At 41.6% G+C, this 20,531-nt stretch overlaps 1 protein-coding gene across 10 annotated transcripts in view; it reads left to right on the forward strand.

Annotated features, from left to right (window-relative positions):
• The window catches only part of PDE11A (phosphodiesterase 11A), a 160,253-nt gene that overhangs the window by 121,713 nt on the left and 18,009 nt on the right, over positions 1 to 20,531 (forward strand). For 8 of the 10 annotated variants that reach the window (XM_083496151.1, XM_083496153.1, XM_083496156.1 and 5 more), the window contains 6 exons: positions 949 to 1,039; positions 4,562 to 4,662; positions 9,372 to 9,449; positions 12,669 to 12,732; positions 16,856 to 16,930; positions 20,115 to 20,198. In XM_083496151.1, coding sequence (XP_083352277.1) covers positions 949 to 1,039; positions 4,562 to 4,662; positions 9,372 to 9,449; positions 12,669 to 12,732; positions 16,856 to 16,930; positions 20,115 to 20,198 — 493 coding nt within the window. Of the gene's footprint in view, positions 1 to 948; positions 1,078 to 4,561; positions 4,663 to 9,371; positions 9,450 to 12,668; positions 12,733 to 16,855; positions 16,931 to 20,114; positions 20,199 to 20,531 lie in introns of those variants that run through there. The other 2 variants (XR_014524301.1, XM_083496154.1) reach the window with 2 other exon arrangements.

Consider the following 20,531-nt stretch of genomic DNA (forward strand, 5'->3'; position numbering starts at 1 on the left):
GACAATACCTGTGAAATTGTGATGGTCTTTTCCTTTCCTCTCTTACTGAAACAAAATGGCGGCTGACTCCTCATGTCCTAAGTGAACTGAGCAAGTGTATAAAAATGGCTTGGCAGTTCTGGTGTACTGATGATACAGATGGATCTGGCTTAAGTGGGGAAAAGTTTGTGTTTCTTGTAGGGAAGGACTTGCAATGCTGCTGAGTTAAAGACAAGGCAGGCTGACTGCAGGAGAGAAGGCAAGCAGGGTTTTCTACAAGGTTTTGCCCCACCCCTTCAAAGTGTACGACTCTGGGTATTTGCTCCTCCTTAAAACCACTGCTCTGAGGAGCATTCACCAAAAGATCAGAATTGTAGCCTATATTCCAACATTTTCAGTACAGGATCCTAGATTGGGCTAACAGGCCTTGCTGTTGTCTGCTAGCTTTGGGTAAGATGGTGGTGATCAGCACAGTGGCTTAAAATAGACATAGTGTCTTGCTGACTGCCCCTGTAGCAAAACACAACCTGGTATGAAATCTGATCACCTTTTCCAGTGGGTGGTGTTGCAGCCAGGCATCCAGGGACCCTGCGGAGATCTGGCGGGGTGTGGAGATTGACGCTCCCCTCTTGCTGGCGCTGGCCAGGGACATGCCCAGGGGTGGCCCCGCTGTCCAATCAGCACCGGTAGGGGGTGTGGCTGTGGGAAATTTAAACCATGGCGCAGCCGGGATGCCCTCTTCTCTCACCGTTTGCTATAGCATGGCTGGGGTTTTTGGAAAGAGGAACTCATGAGTGGTAAAACAGAGTAGCGTTTCTCTCCTTTGCTGGAGGTATTTCGGCAGAAGTTCAGTAACCATCAGCCCGTGATGCTGTAGTTGCAGATCCCGCACTGAGCCAGGGTTTGGATGAGATGATATGTGGAAAGAATCAGTGTGGCTCCTTTGTGTGTGTTGCATTTCCCCCCCAGGATTGGATCCGCCTTGGCTCAGCTCTACGGGACTTCTGCTACTCTGGAGCACCATCATTTTAACCACGCTGTCATGATTCTTCAGAGTGAGGTACAAAGCCAGCAGAATGCCCAACCTCTTCTCCTTATGTAAATATAAGTATCTAAAATAAACCTGCTTTTCTTTTATCAGTTCAATGCATCTATTACTTGTCCCTTTCTTTGCAAACTGGTAGAAAAGGGATCCTGAGTTCCACTCCAGATTCCTTTGATACATGTGTCATTGGGTTTTGTGAGAAGGCATGTGTAATTTTAAATTATATTGTATTTGTGTTTATGCATAGTTTGTAAGCTGCTTTGTTGCTTGAAAAGTGGGCTATAAAACTGTTAAATATACTGTATAACATTGGCTCCCTGTGTCAAAAAAAGTTAAACAAATCCAAACAGCCTGGAATGTGATTGAAAAGTTTCTGACTTTTGTTGTTTACACCATCAGAACCACAGTAGTCTAGTAAATGTTCTGCATCATAAATACATTCCCCCCCAGAATATAGACTAACATTGCCTCTGTCTTGATTAATGCAGTAAGTCTATGATACAATCTTTCTACAGCCTTGTTGGTATTCATAGTAAATAAGCCCATCAAGTCAGAAAATACAAAACTATTGTTGTGTGTGTGTGTGTGTGTGTGTGTGTGTGTGTGGTAAACTATTGATAGGTTTTTCCTCTCTAACATCCTCCTTCATCAGCACTAAGCAGGCTTTTAAAGACGACACTGTACAGTGGTGCCCCGCAAGACGAATACCTCGCAAGTCAAAAAACTCGCTAGACAAAAGAGTTTTCTGTTTTTTGAGTCGTTCCGCAAGACGAATTTCCCTATGGGCTTGCTTTGCAAGACGAAACGTCTTGCGAGTTCTTGTGAGTTTGTTTCCTTTTTCTTAAAGCCGCTAAGCCGTTAATAGCCGCTAAGCCGCTAATAGCCGTGCGTCGCAAGACGAAGAAACCACAAGACGAAGAGATTCGTGGAATGGATTAATTTCGTCTTGCGAGGCACCACTGTAAAAATAAAATTAAATTCTGTGTGAATGGTTTTTCTGCTAAGACCAGCAAAGAAATACCAAGGATGATGCAGTCTCATGTACATTTTACAGGTTGGTTTTACAGATTAAACTATCAATTGGCTTTATCTAAAGAAAGGTTGGTAATGATGTGGTTTCTCTTTGTAAGCTTCCCCCCCCCCACACACACACCCAAGTGTGAAATAAATAATGCTTTCACTTAGCAGCTGTTTATGATGGCCATAACTTTTGAGCTGGTTCCAATCTTTATATACCCTTGGTCTTGATCCAAAGAGTCATGCCCCAAATGTTCTATAAATATATTGGGACTTCCAAGTTCCTTCTTTCTGTTGAGAGCCTGCCCTTCTGCATTGGCCACTGAACCACTCTTGAGATTTGGGGGCTTAGAAACATTTTCTGACACAGTATGAGGTCTCCCTGTTGAGTCTGGTAAGGGTGAGAAGCACGGTAAGTTTGTACAAGCCTTCACATGCGCCAAATTCTTAATTTTATTCTGGGTCCCAGCTCTTACGTTCTCTTGCTTTTTCTGTTTGCTTCAGTTAACACTGCTTCTTGCCAAATCCAAATATGTTGAAAACCTGATCTTGATAATAGTAAACATATGCAAACTAAAAAAAGCATATTGTCTTACTCTAATTCGCAATTACTAAGGCTATAATCCTATATACACACTTATCTTTAATCAAGCTCCATCAAACACAATGGGACCTAATTCTGAGTAAACATGCCCAGGATTGATCTGCTCAGGTGCTTAATGTACTTTGCATAAATAATGCATTTATTTATTCTTTTTTTAACCACCGTTCATCAAATATTGTCCCTGGGTGGCTTACAAACATAAACACCTGTACATTAAAGCTAGAAAATGCAATATAACAATTTAAAACCAAGTTGAAATCAAACTATATTATAAAGACAACAAGCATCCCATCCATTACAGCTGGCCTTAACAGATCAACCTCCCTCAACCAGTACAAAGAGCTAATAAATATCACATACATACTTACATTTAAAACACATTGATTTCCTCCAAAGACTCTTGGAAACTGTAGTTCGTTAAGTGTCCTGAGAATTGTAGCTCTATAGTGGGTAAACCACAATTCCCAGAACTTGGTGCTTTAAATGTATGGTGGATGTGACCCGATAGTTCCTGTTATACCTCTGAGGAAGGGAATTGTACAACTGGGATGCCACCACAGAGAAGGCCCTGTCCTGAGTTGCCACACAATAGATTGCACTCAACAGTGGGGTATCTGTAAGATCCCGTACAGATCTTATCAGACATGTATATTTCTCTGTACTGAATTTTGGTGTAGCTCACCCCTGTGTATCCAGTAATTAAAAAAAAAAGAGTATGTAGTATTAGCATCAAATGCCTTGTCCAAAAAATAGCATTTCACAATCATTTTCCTGCCATTTACATTAACCATAGCTTAATGTTATGTCCGAACCCTGATCCTCCTCCTTTGACATTGGTTAAGTAGCCACCATCATTGCCCAAAATCCACAAATGGAGAATGGTTCCCCTATTAGAGGGATGAAATGAACCAATATTTAAGTGATTTGCCATATGTGCCAGCATTAACTGTGGTTTACTAGTATGGTGAACGTTAACTGTGGCTTAGAAATATGTGCGAACTGGGCCAGTGTTTGACCATTCTGCGTTTACTGGTAAATCGCAGGACATCCTGGCAGTAGCAAGCAGGTCCATCCTAAAAAGATTTTTTAAAATAAATAGTAATACTCCCCATGTGCATTTACATTCGTTTTGCAGAAAGAACTGGGTGCGAAACCAATGTGTGCCTTGATTTCAGGTTTCCTTGTGCTTTGTGTCACCTTTCGGGGGGGGGGGGGTGACATTGCCTTTGGTTTTGAGAGCCCTGGTTTCTCCATATACTTGGTAGCCCATTGAAGTATTGCTAACTTTCCCACAATGTTCCATGAATTGGCAAGCTAGGGCTCTTATTCACAAGTTGTTTCTTTTAATAGGTAAGCTGAGGCAGACAGCCAGATGTTTATTTCTGGGCTGTTCTTTTCACACATAAACTGCAAGCCTGCAAAGAGAAGTACACGCATATACCTCAGAAAGGGGAAGAATAACCTAGAAATAAATGTGCACTGTAATTCCTAGCGTACTCAAGAGGGAAAACTAAGATCCACTGAAACCACTGGAAATTATGTACACATCTTTAGCATTGGGCCAATAGCCTAACAGCAATCTTTTGTTGCCTGTAGACCTCTCTAAAGTATAGTCCCAAAGGCATTTGCAAAAAGAAAAAGGGGGAAAGGAGGTATGTAGTTCATCAGTTACATATATTACATTTACGTGCATAATCCTTTTTTTTAATTGCCCATAATTTCAGTCTAGCAGAAAGATCTGGGAAAACATCTTAATTGAAGTGGCCGATGAAAATATTTTTGTCATGATTTCAGTATGCATAATAAAAAGAGAGATTTGCTGTAATAATGACACACATTGCAGAGCTATTGGAAAACCTTTCAAAAACAGTCTATTGATTCTAAGCTATTTAGCTTTGCTATCTCTTTCATTATAGGGTCACAACATCTTTGCTAACTTGTCCTCCAAGGATTACAGTGACCTTATGCAGCTTCTGAAGAAGTCAATATTGGCAACAGACCTCACTCTCTATTTTGAGTAGGTATTGGCATTTTCTGAATTTGACAAATGGAAATCCGAAAGAGCTACAGTCCCTAACGACCTTTTAAATACCAGTGAGGGCATGTGGCACATATTACCAGCAGTTACTATTTAATTATCATTTGAGGTATTTACTCTAGCGCTTGTGCATTTTAGTCTTCTGAAAGTTTTCAGTATGTTATGTGCAACTGTTTTCTGTTGTTTAAATGTACAATATACTTAATTTATAAAGTTAAAACAAAACCACTTCATTGTTACTTCATTGTTTATGGAAGAATTGCATTAGTGGGAGCTAGGTTTTCTTCTTTCTCTTTTTCATGTGGGTTTGATTTTTGCTTTTTTAAATGGGGATCTTCTAAGCTTGTAACTTACCATCTCTGTAATGAAGTTGCACAGCTCCATAAAAGCTGTAATGCATGTTTAGAGTGTACCCACTGAAATAAATGGGACCCAAGTTAACCATTACTCAAGTTAAGTCCCACTGATTTCAGTAGGTCTACTCTAAGAATGGAACCAATCCCACAGGATTTTTAAAATCTGAATTTGTAGATTGGCATCAGTGGGTCATATCCAGCTAAGTCATAGGCAGAGTAGATCCACTAAAATGAATGGGTATAAGTTACTTGGTTGCACTGCAGGTGTGACTCAGGTTGGATATCGGCCAATGTGTTTGAACAGAGTCACATCCCTGGATCAGAAGAATGCGTGGTCTCACTGGATGTGATTTTGTTCAAACATAAAAGTGAGTCTTACGCTCCTGTAGGTAGACAACAAAGTACCCTTAGTAGGCATGTTGCTTTGGGGGCAAGACCTACATGCCCCTCATGCAATGTATGGGTGAAACTGCCACCACAGATCAAATACCACAGAACTTGCATATCTCCTGACATCTACTTTTTCAACAGATAACAGTTAACAGATTCAGTTGCTAGCAGGCTTGATGACTGGTTTTTTGTTTTGGGGGGAAATTGTGGTGCTGTTGTATATTTATATTTGGTAGTTTCAGGTCTGAGGATGTTGGTAGCAGTAAAAATGGCAGAAGCTAAATCAGCTCAAGGCAGCACCATGCTGTGTGAGGGGCATTGTGGGGAATGCAAATAGTGGTATCTGGCACCAATTGCAGACCTTCCTGCCAGCAGAAAAATGTAAGGGAGGGCACAGGGCAGATGTCAGCAGTGGATTACCACAGCCCCAGCAGTTGTTCAAGGATGTTACATACTGATACTGGGCCTGGGTGAAGCTTTTCCCAGTTCAATATCTCCTTGCTGAGAAAACGTTCAGCTGCTGAACTTTGGCCTGCTGTGCATGTAGTTAAAAGACACAAGAAAAGAAACAGAACTAGCAGCTGTAGCTGGGGGCTGCAAGGTGATGTTCATGTGGTGTAAATCAGGCTTAGTGATGGCCACAAGTTTAGATGACTTTAAAAAGGCGGTATTAGACAAATTCAAGGACAGGTATATCGGTAAGCTATTAGGCACGTCAGCTAAACGAATCCCCCATATTCAGAGCAGCGTTCAAAAATTCTCCAGGTGCATTTTGCACCTGGCTGTTGGCCACTTGCGACCAAGTGAAGGTGCCTAGGTGCCAGGATGGCACCTGCCTTCTCCACCATCTGGAGGTCCGTCCCTTGGGGATCCTTGGATCTTGACTGTTTTCACACACTAGCAACACATCCTGTAGAATTCTATCCGTTATATATTTTTATCTGCACAATTGGAATGAATTTCAGGAACCAAAAAGTGGTATTGAAAAATGTGACTTTTGAGTCACCTGGCCCAAAAATGGCAGCTAGGCATTTTGTTTTGGTGACTGTAACCCTGGTTCAAGGAGCCGTTTGGTGCCGTGCTTAATAGATCTGAGTTTCTAACACTGATTCAGAGACGCCGTGGCGCTGATTATCAGCTCCTAGAGAGCCGATAGTGGCAAAGGGTAATTTCCCTACAAACCCTGTTTGTGGGCTTTCTGGAGGCATCTGCTTGGTGGTCACTCGCTGTGGGAAGCAGGATGATCTGTTGAACTTCTGGCACCTAGTGAAGAGCTAATAATAATAATAATAATAATAATAATAATAATAATTTATTTATTTCAGCAGGCATTTTCAAGTAAGTTTCATTTTAACTGATTTTAACTTTAGTGTTATCTTTTTAACCTTACTGTGCACTGCTTGGAGACTAAGGTGTCGAGCAGTATATAAATGGTTGAAATGAATAAATCTGGATGTGGCCGGCGGTGAGTGGTGCATCTAATTCAGGAGCCCAGCTACCGCAATACTAAAATCCCCCTTTGATGGTTTTCTTCATTCGGTTCTTTGACATTCGGGCGCAAGAAAGGTGCTACAAAGGCATCAAGTGTTCTGCCACACTCCTAGCTAATGCTTGTGAAACCTGTCTTACCTTTATGATGTTAAAAAACGAGTTGTTTAAGATGGGTGCAGGAAGGTCATGTTTTGATCGCAGCTGAAGATCTTATTTACTCTTTTAATTTGTTACACATTGCTCAAGGGATTCTGAACAAGGAGGGAAATTGGATTTTCAAATGTGTTACTTGTTTTCTCAGGAAGGAGAAAAATGTGTTTTAAGTTGCAGCCTTCTTCTTCTTCTTAGTTAAATAAAACAAGGAGCCACTCTCAAAAACACCTTGTGCAGCGCTGACGCAATGCGGCGTTGCATGGGAACAGCTACGGATAAGATTGATTTAAAGCCTATGTGCCCAGCTAGTCTGGGCTGTTAAAATTGTCATCACTGCAGTACTCGTTCCCAGAGGGGCTGTTAGACCATCATGCCATGAATCTGCATGAGAGAAATGAACAGGATGAACTTTTGATAGGATGTACAAAGCAAAACGTGCAAGGGGAAAAAAATATTACTTGAGTCTTCATTAGCAGACTATATTAAATAAACAAAAGTTCAATCATTTTTAAAAAAAACCACAGATTGTTCTTTTGTCTCCTTTTAATTATTGACCTTAGAAGGTCATTTGCTTTTTGTAATGGACCATACTGGTAGCACCAACCCCATTTTGGTATATATAACCACCATTATAGACTTAAGGGTGGAAATTGTAGTCATTATTGTGAGCAGCATGGGATAGTGGCAGCCAAACTATTCCAAACGTGAAAAGACCCTATGTCAAGCACAGTTAATGGAATATCAAGATTTCAGATCCTGTCTGTATACTGTCTTTCAGTAAGTTACATGGCTTAACCCATTGTGATGTCCCAAAGTCATTCCGTTGATGCCAGTCACTATGATAGAACTGGTCCCAGGTTATGGTTGGAAGGTACATGAGGCTACCCCAAAGCTAAGCATGTTTGGATTAACCCTTGAATGGGTGTCTGCCTTGGGTTCCATGATGGAACAAAGGTGAGACATAAAAATGCAAGAAACTAAATAAGCAAACTTTCCTTGTGCTTCTCAGGTCATCTGCCTTTAGCTGAGGAAGCCTGAGAGCTGGTTTATATGATACTGCCCCAATGTCAAGGCTTCCAAGAATACATGTAATGGCTGCAACATGTAATATTTACCATGCGAATCCTCTGTATTGTGTGGTGAGTCTCAATGCAAGCTCCAGAATTCGCATCAAATAATGCAGAGGATTTACATTGCAAGCTACATATCTTCTTCCAAAGTTTAAATTACTTTTAATACCCTCTTGGCTGCTTTTGGTTATATAGCTCTATTCTGAACTGACTTTTTTCCCATCAATCTGATATTCTCATTGCATTTCATAGGAAAGTCTCTGCATTTGGGTTTCTCTAGGCATTGTTTGTATAATAAAAATATATTCACTCAAAGTTTGTGTTTCTTCATGGAAATATAAAATCTCTGCATTAGAGATTGGTTTTCCTAGACAAAAATTATAAAAACAGTTACAAAACCTGCCACCGAATGTTTTAAGGCACTTTGGTGTGAAAAAGTCACATGCCAAGAATTTTCATAATTATATACTTATTTGTTTTTTCCTCATCAACCCTGTGGGGAGGTTAGGTTGAGAGATAATGACTGGCCCAACACCATTCAGTGAGATTTATAGCTGGGCAGGGCTCTGATTGTCTCTGATCGTATAGCACTTGACTAAGGGCCAAGGAAGATTATATCACTTTGGCAAGTAGGGCAACTTCATATATTTCTAAAACATGAACATTTATTAAATTTACTTCATTCCTCAGAGTAATAATGTTCCATAATTATATCCTTGCTGCTAGTGTACAATCAGGAGACTATGAAATTGATGAACTGCTGTAAGAACTCATCCTGCAACTACAGTTGTACGTTGGAAGTTGAACAGAATCTGTTCCAGAAGTCAGTTTGACTTCCAAAACGTTTGGAAACCAAAGCGCGGCTTATGATTTGCTGCAAGAAGCTTCTGCAGCCAATCGGAAGCCCCATTGGATGACCGGCTTCCAAAAATAGTTCGCAAACCGGAACAGTCACTTCCAGGTTTGCGGCATTTGGGAGCCAAAACGTTCGAGAACTAAGCTGTATGACTGTACAATTTTTTTACTATGCTGGAGCAGAAGAAAGCTTTTCCCCAGGTCTTTTGCTACCTGCACTGATGGGAGTAAGAAAAAAGGGCCAATTCAGTGGTTTCTGAAGAACCTTACTGGTTCAGGAAGCACAATGTTCTCACACAAAATTCCATTGAAAGCATTACAACAACATCTTATAAATGTTCTTGTTTCCTTCCACTGATACATTTTGTTGTAGGAGGAGGACTGAGTTTTTTGAACTTGTCAACAAAGGTGACTACAACTGGAATGTTAAGAGCCAGCGGGAGATATTTCGGTAAGTGAGGCCTCTGGGTTGGGTATGCAGCACATTTGTTTAACAAGATTGTTGTGGGAAACTAGACTATCCGCAGCAACAGAGGACCATATTCTTTGCAGGCATCTGGAAGTTCAGAGCTAGCCAGCGACGCTGTTTAGAGTGGCCACCAACACGGCTTCCTGGCTTGGGATCTGCACAGCTATTGACCAAAAGGGTCTCTCCAAGACTAGCGATCCCTCGCCTGGATGTAATGCTTAAATCACCATATAGATTGCTGTCATCACACTGAGTCTTTAACCTCTGCCAGATGTCCCTAGCAGCCCTGAGCAAGAGTGTGGAGACTCTTACTATGATTTCCATGATTACTGTGGTACACAATTTTTGTACAAGTACTGTTCTGCTTTCCTCCTCTGAGTGATTAGATTTTCTGGGGACTGTGCCTATCCAGCTTTAGTTTCCTTTGGAAGGATAGATGACAGCAGGCTTGTGACATTTTTGTAATATTTGGGTTTATTTACGAATATACAAATCGGATATAGGTAGCGGCAGAAAGCATAGCAACCCTAAAAGCAGCAAATCTACTGCCTTGTGTCAGATGCCCAGTAAGGAAACCGACAACCACAGTTCCTTCTTCTTTTTTCAGCTTGAAGCATACTTACTCTCCATCTTTCTCAGGCTGCAATTTATCTGTCGTCACTGTAGCAAAACCTGCTTCTATTGTTCCCTCTCACACACCGCTCTCACGTTTATAAGATCCTTAGCTGGAGCAGGGGAGGTCTGCCACTTACCTTGCATGCTGTTTGGTTTCTCCCATTCGAAAGTCAAGGAAAATCCAGCTATTTACTGTCCGTTGCAGAATGATTCACCCTGGTAAATATGATGCATTCCTCAGCCCACAGAATGACTATGTCACACAACAGACTTACCCTGGGAAGAACATTACAAATATGTATACCATATAGCAGCTTAACATTAACAAGCTCTTGGAAATCAAACTAGGGTCTGCCTGCGATGGTGTTCTATGTCCATTTTTGTTGCAGAAAAGCTGCTACAGGGTGACAGCATTTTAAGTTGAGTAGCAGCAGGAGAAATTCATTTCATTTCACCTTTAAAGAGACATTTACAGAAATGTGTACGTCTTGAAGCAATATGCAACCCAAATCACAGCTATCCTTGAAAATTCGCACTTCGGTGAATTTTGCAACACAGTTCTGCAGCCCAAGTAATGTGTGCTAAAATTCATATGCTAAGTTAAGTGTCCATAAATGCATATATCAGTGAAAATAATACATTAAAATGTGTTATGTATGGGAAAATGGCATTGCAAAACTGCATTATCTTAGGGAAAGTTACATTAAAACATTTTATTAAGGTAAATTCTCACTAAAATGCTGGTAAAGTCATGAAGACTTAAAAAAAAATATCAAAATGGTGTTAAAATGAAGATTGGAAAAATGAAAAACTGAGAGAAACCAGGATTTGCCGATTTGCCCCTTTCCAGCAGCAGAGTAGAGTGGGCACTTTAATCTTTTCCCACCCCTTGTTTTTCTGCTGTGGTTCCCTCTCATTCCACCCCCATAGCATTCTAGCTAGACACATTCTTTACCTTCACAAAGCTGCACTCCATGGGGGGGGGGCAGTGGCATAGGTGGGGAGCTGCAGTAAAAAGGGGGGTGGGAGGCAGATGAGTTAAGCATTCCTTCCGTGCCCATCTAGTTGTTGCCCAAAATTGCTGCCATTCAAAGCAGCTCTTTTGTTACAGGTATTAGCAATTAACATTTAGCTAAGCTGCAGGTGGGCAACCTGGGTTTTTTAAGTAGAGGATTCCATTCGCTCCGGGGTACTGGGAAGGGATGAAGCCAGAAATGAACACTGCCAGGGGCATCAGCGAGTGGACCACCCATTTTCTCTTTCATCCCCCCCCCTCTCTCTGTGTCTCAAGCCCTTTGTACAGTGGTACCTCAACTTAACATTTACCTCCAGTTATGTATCCTATCCTTCAGGATACGTATGCGGCAAAAGTATTTTTCTGGGTTTTGCCACATGCGCAGAAGCGCTCCATCACCACATGCGCATGTGCAGAAGCGGTCCCTCCAGTTGCGGAAACCTCGGGATCTGACCCTAGCTCTGGAATGGATCCCATCCGCAACCAGAAGTACCACTGTATAGCTGAAAGGACAGCCCTGATATTCTCCAGTGGTGTTATGTAGCTGTTGTGTCAGGCAGGTCTTGTGCTACCCACAATGCCTGGTGCACACACATGCCCCCCCACCATGCACACATCTCTCCTCCCTACATCTGCCCCATCAGACCCACCACTGACAAGGGCGTCCTTGCACAGTTCACCACAACCTCTACATCCACCGAGAAACTTTTGTGAAGGAGCAAAGAAACATCCCGCGAGCTTTCTCCTGTATGCACACATGCCGTTTATGAATGGGGCTATTCATGTGATGGGAATGATCCTTGTGTTTTAGCGGAGGCATGGGTCATTTCCTGTTTTTCCATATCATTTCACTCATTCCCAATTTTAGAGCCGGGGCAGTATATATGCCACTTCTTTTATTTCCACTGTCCTTGTTCTTCATCTGAGCTTCCTCATAGTTTTATCTGCATCATGTACTGTACATAAATGCTTTCTCCAGCTGAATAGTTTCTTTCTCCCAACACTTATAAAACATAATTGTAGCCAGGTATTAAACTACAGTGAAACAGTGTAGTCCTTACTGTAAATCTTGGGGTTTTTATTGCAGATGAACCGTAGAAACTGCTTAAACAGTGTCTGGAATGCCTCTCATGGTTATAGCTTTTCTCTTACCACAGTAGTCACTTATAAGTAGGCAAATAGATTAGCCCAATCTGTATTTATTGTGTAATAACTCCTTTTCTTACATCATGGCAGAACCCCAGCTGCCCTGTATATTATAAATATTACTTTATTAGTCAAAGTGCAGCAAAATTAGTAGTTAGTCCGTGGTGATACATGTTTCTTTTGTAGCACTCAATGGATAGCATTGAAAATTCATTATCTGATGATCTATAATGCATTAGCTCTGCTATATCTAATGGCATTAAAAACGGTGCTGACTGTTGAGATTCAGAGCTGTGCCGTCCCTTCTCTAAGGGAAGAAGTTGCTAATTCTGACTGTTTAAAACAAGTTATGTAGCTGAGGCGCATTTGTTTAGGAAAGCAACAAAAGGTTTGTTCAGCTTGTATTGTTCATTTCTGTTTTTCAGATCAATGCTAATGACAGCCTGTGACCTTGGAGCTGCGACCAAACCGTGGGAGATTTCAAGACAGGCAAGTCATGATTAATAGCAGGGCAAGGAAGAGGAGGTACTGATGCAACTGTTTTCCCAGGAACCTGACATAGAAGGGGCCAAATATGCAATCAATTTGCAGCAGTGTTGCTGTGTTTTAAAATAACACAGATTTTCTGCTGGGCATGGTTCTGTTGCCCAATGCTTTCGTTGTTCATGTTTATTTGATAGCACTGAGTCTAAGGTGTCTGAAGAACACCTCTGATTCCATCATATAAAATCACAGGAATGTAAGAGTGAACGTCTTCCTATTTTGTTCAACAGATCCTGAACCACCTTCTTACCACAAAATGTTGAAGGCAAAATGCTAAGTATGGATCATTGGAGATCTTCAAAAGTGTGGACTGTTTGGGGGAATAGATACCTAGAAAGCTTTACACACAGTTGGAAATCTTTTTTATATTTTTAAATATAAAAATAGATTTAAAATGAACATTTGGGCCTGAGCAAACGTTTGTAAAAGGTTCCATGTATTCATTTGCAGGGCATCCCCTCACTCCTCTTTATAATTTGATTAGCTTCCAACTCTAAAAGAGACTTGTAATTTAATCCATGCCATCTAAAATCCTCATTGATATATAGCTAATTGATAACAATGTCAAATGGTTGATATCACAGAGGAGATATCTGCCCAGGTGTGTCGTGTTCTCTCTCTCCAGAATATAGCACTGAGTGACATTTAACTCAGAGTACACCCACTGCAATTAATTGACCTAACTTACTGTAGTCATGTGCATTAATTTCAGTTCATTGATTATTAGTAAAACTTAATTGAATAATACCCAATGTCTTTGAAAAAGAACCCATTTTTAAATACCCATTTTCCAGGATTGTATTTACTGTATTTCCTTTTGCATTAACGTTGGCATTCTTATAAACAGATTTAACTCCATACATGTTATACATTCAAAGCACCCTGAAAATCCTGAGAACTGTAGTTTGTGCTGGGAATTGTAGCTCTGTAAGGGATAAACTAGAGGGACGCGGGTGGCGCTGTGGTCTAAACCACAGAGCCTAGGGCGGTTCGGATCCCCGCGACAGGGTGAGCTCCCATTGTTCGGTCCCAGCTCCTGCCCACCTAGCAGTTCAAAAGCACGTCGAAGTGCAAGTAGATAAATAGGTGCTCATCCCGCTCCGGCGGGAAGGTAAATGGCGTTTCCGTGTGCTGCTCTGGTTTGCCAGAAGTGGCTTAGTCATGCTGGCCACATGACCCGGAAGCTGTATGCCGGCTCCCTCAGCCAATAAAGTGAGATGAGCACCGCAACCCCAGAGTCGTTCGCGACTGGACCTAACAGTCAGGGGTCCCTTTACCTAAGGGATAAACCACAGTTTCCAGAAATGTGGTTTAAATGTATGGTGTATGTACTCAGCCCACATGTTGGAAAAAAGGGGGGGGGGACACCTGGGAAGGGGGAAGAACCTGAATGCTGACCATTAGGCAATGTGTTCTGCCTAGGATGATGGCTTCGGATAGTACTGATCGTATAAGCTAGAAAACCATTAAATTATGCTACTTGTCATTTCAGATAGTATATGATCTCCAGTACAATTTTCAACACATAGTGTGCAGTTGTGTAGTCACACATTAGCAACAGAGAGAACATCGATAGCCAAGGGGCCTGTTTATACCAGCGTCCCTTGCTGTCTGCATCCTTGGGTTATTATTTTTTTGTAAAATGATACTGCATTTGGGTTTTGTTTTTTGTTGCTTTAAAAGCATATTGCTGTAGAAACACAACCTGAAAATCCAATTAGGATTAACTTTGCAGAAGAACACTGCATATTTCCAGAAGTTACTCATATGTATCCTTAGCTTTATTTCAATTAGATTTATAACCTAACCCTTTCTGAAGGCAAATTAAATCAATGAAGTAGATAAAACATTACAAAAGTGTCGAAACATTCTTAATCTCTTCTTATAATTAGATGTTCATGTACAACCAAGATATATGTAGCTGACTCTGAAGTAGGATATATATATATATAAATAAATAAATACTGGCTACATTTATTTTATTTAAACGAAGCTGTTTTACAGGTTACTTCTCACAATGTGGCTGCCATGCAAAAGGAGTTTAAATCTACAAGTACCACTGCATGGTGCTTCCCTTGAACAATGATACCTTGTTGTGGGCCACGTGGTCTCCATGTGAGCCAGACCTTCTAATAATAATAATAATAATAATAATAATAATAATAATAATATATTATTTGTACCCCGCCCATGTGGCTGGGTTTCTCCAGCCACTCTGGGCAGCTTCCACAAAGACCAAAAATACACTAAGATGTCACACATTAAAAACTTCCCTGAACCTTAAGATGTCTTCTGAATGTCAGATAGTTGTTTATCTCTTTGACATCTGATGGGAGGGTGTTCCACAGGGCAGGCGCCACTACCGAGAAGGCCCTCTGCCTGTTTCCCTGTAACTTGGCTTCTCACAGTGACGGAACCACCAGAAGGCCCTCAGCGCTGGACCTCAGCGTCCGGGCAGAATGATGGGGGTGGAGACGCTCCTTCAGGTATACTGGGCCAATACCATTTAGGGCTTTAAAGGTCAGCACCAACACTTTGAATTGTGCTCGGAAACGTACTGGGAGCCAATGTAGGTCTTTCAAGACCAGTGTTATGGTTTGTCTCAGTATCCTTCCAAAGCAGCTGTCTGGCGGCAGCATGGAAACGTTGGAAGCTGCCTTATACCTCTAGACCAACCCTCAGTATTGCCTGCAACAGCTTTCCGGGATTTCAGAGAGCAATTTTAACTAGTTCTGCCTGAAGATGCTGGGGATTGAATCTGGGGACTTTAGCATGGAAAAAACGTGCTTTCCCACTGAGCTGTGATTCCCCCAAAACACACACACCCCCCGGAAAAAAAAGTTTCGCTATGGGCTTATCTTTGAAGTGACTCCATGCACCATCACATGGCAGTGGTATAAAAAGGAAACACTTAGTTTGGAGTTCAGTGGCTAAGCTTATATTCCGCCGCTGCCAGGTTATCAACACATGTTTTCAAAACGACATTTATTTGTCCAGTTTGAGCTTGGTGCCATTTATTTATTTTATTCCACAAAATTTATACACTGCTTGATTGTAAACAGACAAACAAACCTCAAAGCGGTTTACAAAAAGATAAAATAAAATCAAGAAATCCACAGCCATTCTTTAAAACCTACAAAAGTTCAGATACTAAAACAGATTAAAATTGCCTCAACTTTCTAAGCACCTGGGTAGGTTTGTCTTAACATTTTCTAAGCACCTGGGTAGGTTTGTCTTAACATTTTTAGCAGGCACCAAAAAGAGTACAGTGAAAGTGCCTGCTTGATCTCAATGAGCAAGGAGTTCCCAAGTTCAGGTGCTGCCACACAGTCAGGTTGTTACAAATGCAGAATGGGTGGCACTTGTAAGTAGTGCCAACTTTTGCATTCCTATTTAAATTCTCATTCTTCAAATGAAGTTAAAGAAGGCTAGCTCCAATCCATTAAGTCCATGCAAATTGTAGTGTTAAGTGGTTCAGAAGACAGAAGTGACACCTGTATTTCAGAAGTTAAATGGATCAGAACTGTACAGAGTTGAAGCAACAAGCAGAGAAGTCAGAGTTAACAGCCAGATTTCCCTGGTACATGGGTGTGCCAGTTCCACCCAAAACTTCTGTACCTGGTATATAATCCCAAGAAGCTTAAAATTGTTTGGGTGCCTATTCTGTTCGTACTTATTGGTTAGTGATGAGTAGCTTTTAGACTACAGTGGTACCTTGATTCTCAAACTTAATCTGTTCTGGAAGTCCATTCGACTCCTGAAACCATTCGAAAAGCAAGGCACAGCTTCCAGTTGGCTGCAGGAGCTTCCTGCACTCAAGCAGAAGCCGTGTCGGATGTTCAGCTTCTGAAAAATGTTCACAAACCGAAACAGTTGCAACCGGGAGCCGATTTGTTCGTCAACCAAAGTACCACTGTATTCAAATACTTCAGCTCTGAGTCAGCAAAGACTGCAGGCGACCATATATTTAAAATTGGGCGTGTTCTTCTGCTCGTTAATCAGGGTTTCAGTCAGGAAATTTGTTAACAAATAATATAAATCCTAACTAATTATTTGCTACTTGTTTTAGGTTGCCGAACTGGTAACAAGTGAGTTCTTTGAACAAGGAGACAGAGAGAGATCTGAGCTCAAACTCACTCCTTCTGTAAGTTCACCACTTATTTTAGAGTTCATTGTAAAAATGAGAACATACTGTAAGAAATTTGTTTTTGTTGCTGTGTTGCTGTTGTTTTTTAAAAAATGTAGATGTTAAAATACAAATGTGAAAAGACACACAAGTACCATGTATACTTAAGCCGAGGCACCTAATTTTAGCACAAAAAACTGGGAAAACTTATTGGCTCGAATATAAGCCCGTTCGCCACACCACAAACCTGGTGGTGGCGGCAGAGGAAGAACAAGCAGCCCAAAAGGGCTGCTTTCGGGCTGCTCGTTCCACCACCGCCGACAGCGGCAAAGGTGGTGGAGGAGGAAGGAGCCGCTCGTCCCTCCGCCTCTGCAGCTCGCAAGAGCAGGCATAGGAGCAGCAGTTGGGAGAGGCACAGCGTAGTGCAGCGCCTCTCCCAACTGCGACTCCTGTGCCTGCCCAGGCGGGAGGCGGGCGGCGGCGGGACCAGCGGCGAGAAAGGGCTCCTTTTGGGCTGCTCGTCCCGCCGCCGCCCGCCTCACTCGGGTATAAGCTGAGGGGGGCTTTTTCAGCATAAAAAATGTGCTGAAAAGGTCGGCTTATACTCGAGTATATACGGTATATAACAATTAAAACCACAAAGTGTAAAAAAAAGTCCACAAAGGAACTAAACTCTTTAAAACAAAAACCAAAAATAGGGACCCTGATTGTGCTTACTGTATTCTTGAATAACAAAACACTAGTTGTTTTTAAAAAGAAAGAAAATAGTTATTTATTTTGTCAAGTTGCACCTACCTGGTTTTCATAAAAATACAAATGGATAACTGAAAAAGGTAAGAACAGATTAGACTACATTTCCAGGCAATATAAATTTATTTAGTCCTCAGTTTTATCTTGTGAATTCATTTGACATCAATGAGTCCAACCTCCTAAGGCACAGAAGTTGAACCAGAAATAACCAGAGATATTTCTACGAGCAAGCACAATTTCAAGGTTGGCTTGATGTTTTTTCTGTCCGTTTTTATGTGGTGCATCTTTCCTGAAATGAACACTTCTTGAGCAGGCAAAGGTATTATAATAGAGTGTTGGCCAGCAACTCTTGTTTTCCCCACAAGTAGCCTATTTTGAACTGATCATTGACTAAAATGACCAACATTATTAGCCCACTGATTCACACCTGGTTCACTCTTCTCTTTGACATGTACTTTAACAGGGAGGAGTTTCCAGTGAAAAAACATTGACAGATGCAACCCCATTTGCCATCTGGAGTAGGTCCAGTCCAGGAAGCAGGGCCGGCACAGCTATTAGACAGGGTGAGGCCACTGCCTCAGGCAGCAGAAACCCCTGAGATGTCACCCTGTGGTGCCCTGCCAGCATTGGTGCCAATTTCAATTTTGGCCAAGATCTCACCCGAAATCTCTCCTGAAATGGGCAGCGGAGGCAACAGGCTGGGCAATGCAGGCAAGCTGAAGGGCCGGGCAGCACTTCCTGTTTTGCCTCAAGTGGCAAGACAAGATGTGCCACCTCTGCCAGAATGTGTTTTGCCACTGAGTTCTGTAGATTGTTGACACTGGTGCCAAGACATAAGGCAGTGGCTCTTCCAGTAGGATGAACGGTAACAGAGGCCACATCCAAGGTCTTCTGTACTGCACCTGAACTCGTGATTTCCATGTGCAAATCAAGGCAAAAGCACATGGAATTGAAGAGTTGGTGTGCACACTAGGGGGAGGAGTCAGTTGCTATCCTCACAGGACAGGGAGCCCTTTGCTTTGCTTTGGCCACCCTGGGCTCCTAGGGGATATTATAATTTGATTCATTGATTAATTAATAATTTGCTTGGGTCTTGAGAGAAAGCCGAGTTGAGCTGCATAATAAATGGGGTCCCTTACAAAAAATTATCAGCCCATTTCAAGTTATTTTTTTTTGGGGGGGGGGTTGACTGGGTGTTTTCTCATTAGTCTATAAGCTTGCAAACAGGACGTGTCTTAGTTGTTTGTTTTTTTTATAGTGCCTAAAACTTTGAAGTGGTTTATAAATAATAAATGTTACTGATAGTGGTAACAATGACAGGAAGAGAACATGTAGTAAGTATGATGCATCTCTCAGCTGTGGCTAAGTGCAGGACAAATTACATATAAAACTACATTAATAGCAATGAAAAACAAACAAAGAACACTAAATAAGCTATAGCCCTCCTGCTCATTATTTCCAATTTGGCCTTTGCTGCTGATTTTTCTACACTCACCCAGAAGGCCTGGGCCCAGAAGAAACATTCCCAATGAACAAAACAAAGAAAGAGGAAATAGTTTGTTTTCTAAATAGATTCTCTGTTCCATAACAACACATTTTCCAAGAAATGCAGCCCATGCTGATCATTCACTGAAGCTTCCGTCCTAAACTCACTTACCTGGGAGTACTGATGGACCTCTCTCTCAATGTCTCATTTTTCCAATCTTTAAGTTTAGTTCTCCTTTGCTTTTTTTTTTTAAGTCCTAATGAAAATTCATCAGCATTTTTTCCTAATATACAAACATTTGCATGCCATTTCCCATTATAAAATGGATATTTGCATGTTCTTTTCACTATTTACTTGCATTTTAATGCACCATTTCCCATAATAAATGCTCTTTTTGCCTGGAAAAATGCACTGCAAAATTTGGAGGAGTGTGAATTGCGAAGGATAGCTGTGTAGTATTCCAGAAAGTGTGAATTAGGTAGTGAACCAAACAGAATTTCTCCCCCGTCTCTAACTGGAAGCAGGGCCCCTTGAATTCAGTGACATGTATAGAATTGCACTGTACATCTTCCTCCTAAGAGAATGAAGAGAAGTCGGGGGCAGTTGCATGTCTTTATCATGGCCCTCCTCCTCCTCTCTTCCACCTGCAACATGAATGCTGCCAACAATATGGTAGATTTGTTTGATGTTAAGGAATTACATGGTATAACATTCAAATAAATTACACTTACATATGCTGTAAACAGGGCCAGAGAATAAATGGTTTGCTTTTCATCGTAGACAAAAGATAGGAAAGTGTGCATAAAGATTGATTATGGTTTTCAAAAGCATTCAATTTGTACCAATTTGATCCTGGATCCAAAGCGTTGGGATATGAAGCAACATCTGTAAAATACTGCAGAGTAATAAAGCATGACATATCCCTCCACTTTCAACCTCTCATTCCCTCCCGCTCTTTCAATTCAGGCTATTTTTGATCGGAACAGGAAAGATGAACTGCCTCGATTGCAGCTGGAGTGGATTGATAGCATCTGCACGCCTCTCTATCAGGTAATTTTACATACCGCTGCTGCAGAGGTGGGAGGCTGGCTGGCCCTGCCTCTCTGCAGAAGGGAGATGTTATGTAACAGCTTTGCAGGAGGTTTCAATCTTTCGATCTTCATGAGGTCTGTCATGGGCTCGCTCATTCCACAGGGCAGGAAAAGAAGCCGAAGCATTTCTAATGTAGTAAAATAAATGGGTGCCTATGAGGCCCAAATCTCTATCCTCTGTCAGTAAGGAAAAGGAAAAAAATAGCCAAGAAACATGGGCGTAGCCAAGATTTATTGGGGGGGGGGGCAAGCATTATGTTGGGTGGGGCAGAACTAAGTTATCTGTGACGCA

The sequence above is a fragment of the Podarcis liolepis genome, assembly GCF_965112155.1.
Source record: "Podarcis liolepis genome assembly, chromosome: 1".
NCBI classification, from domain to species: Eukaryota; Metazoa; Chordata; class Lepidosauria; order Squamata; family Lacertidae; genus Podarcis; species Podarcis liolepis.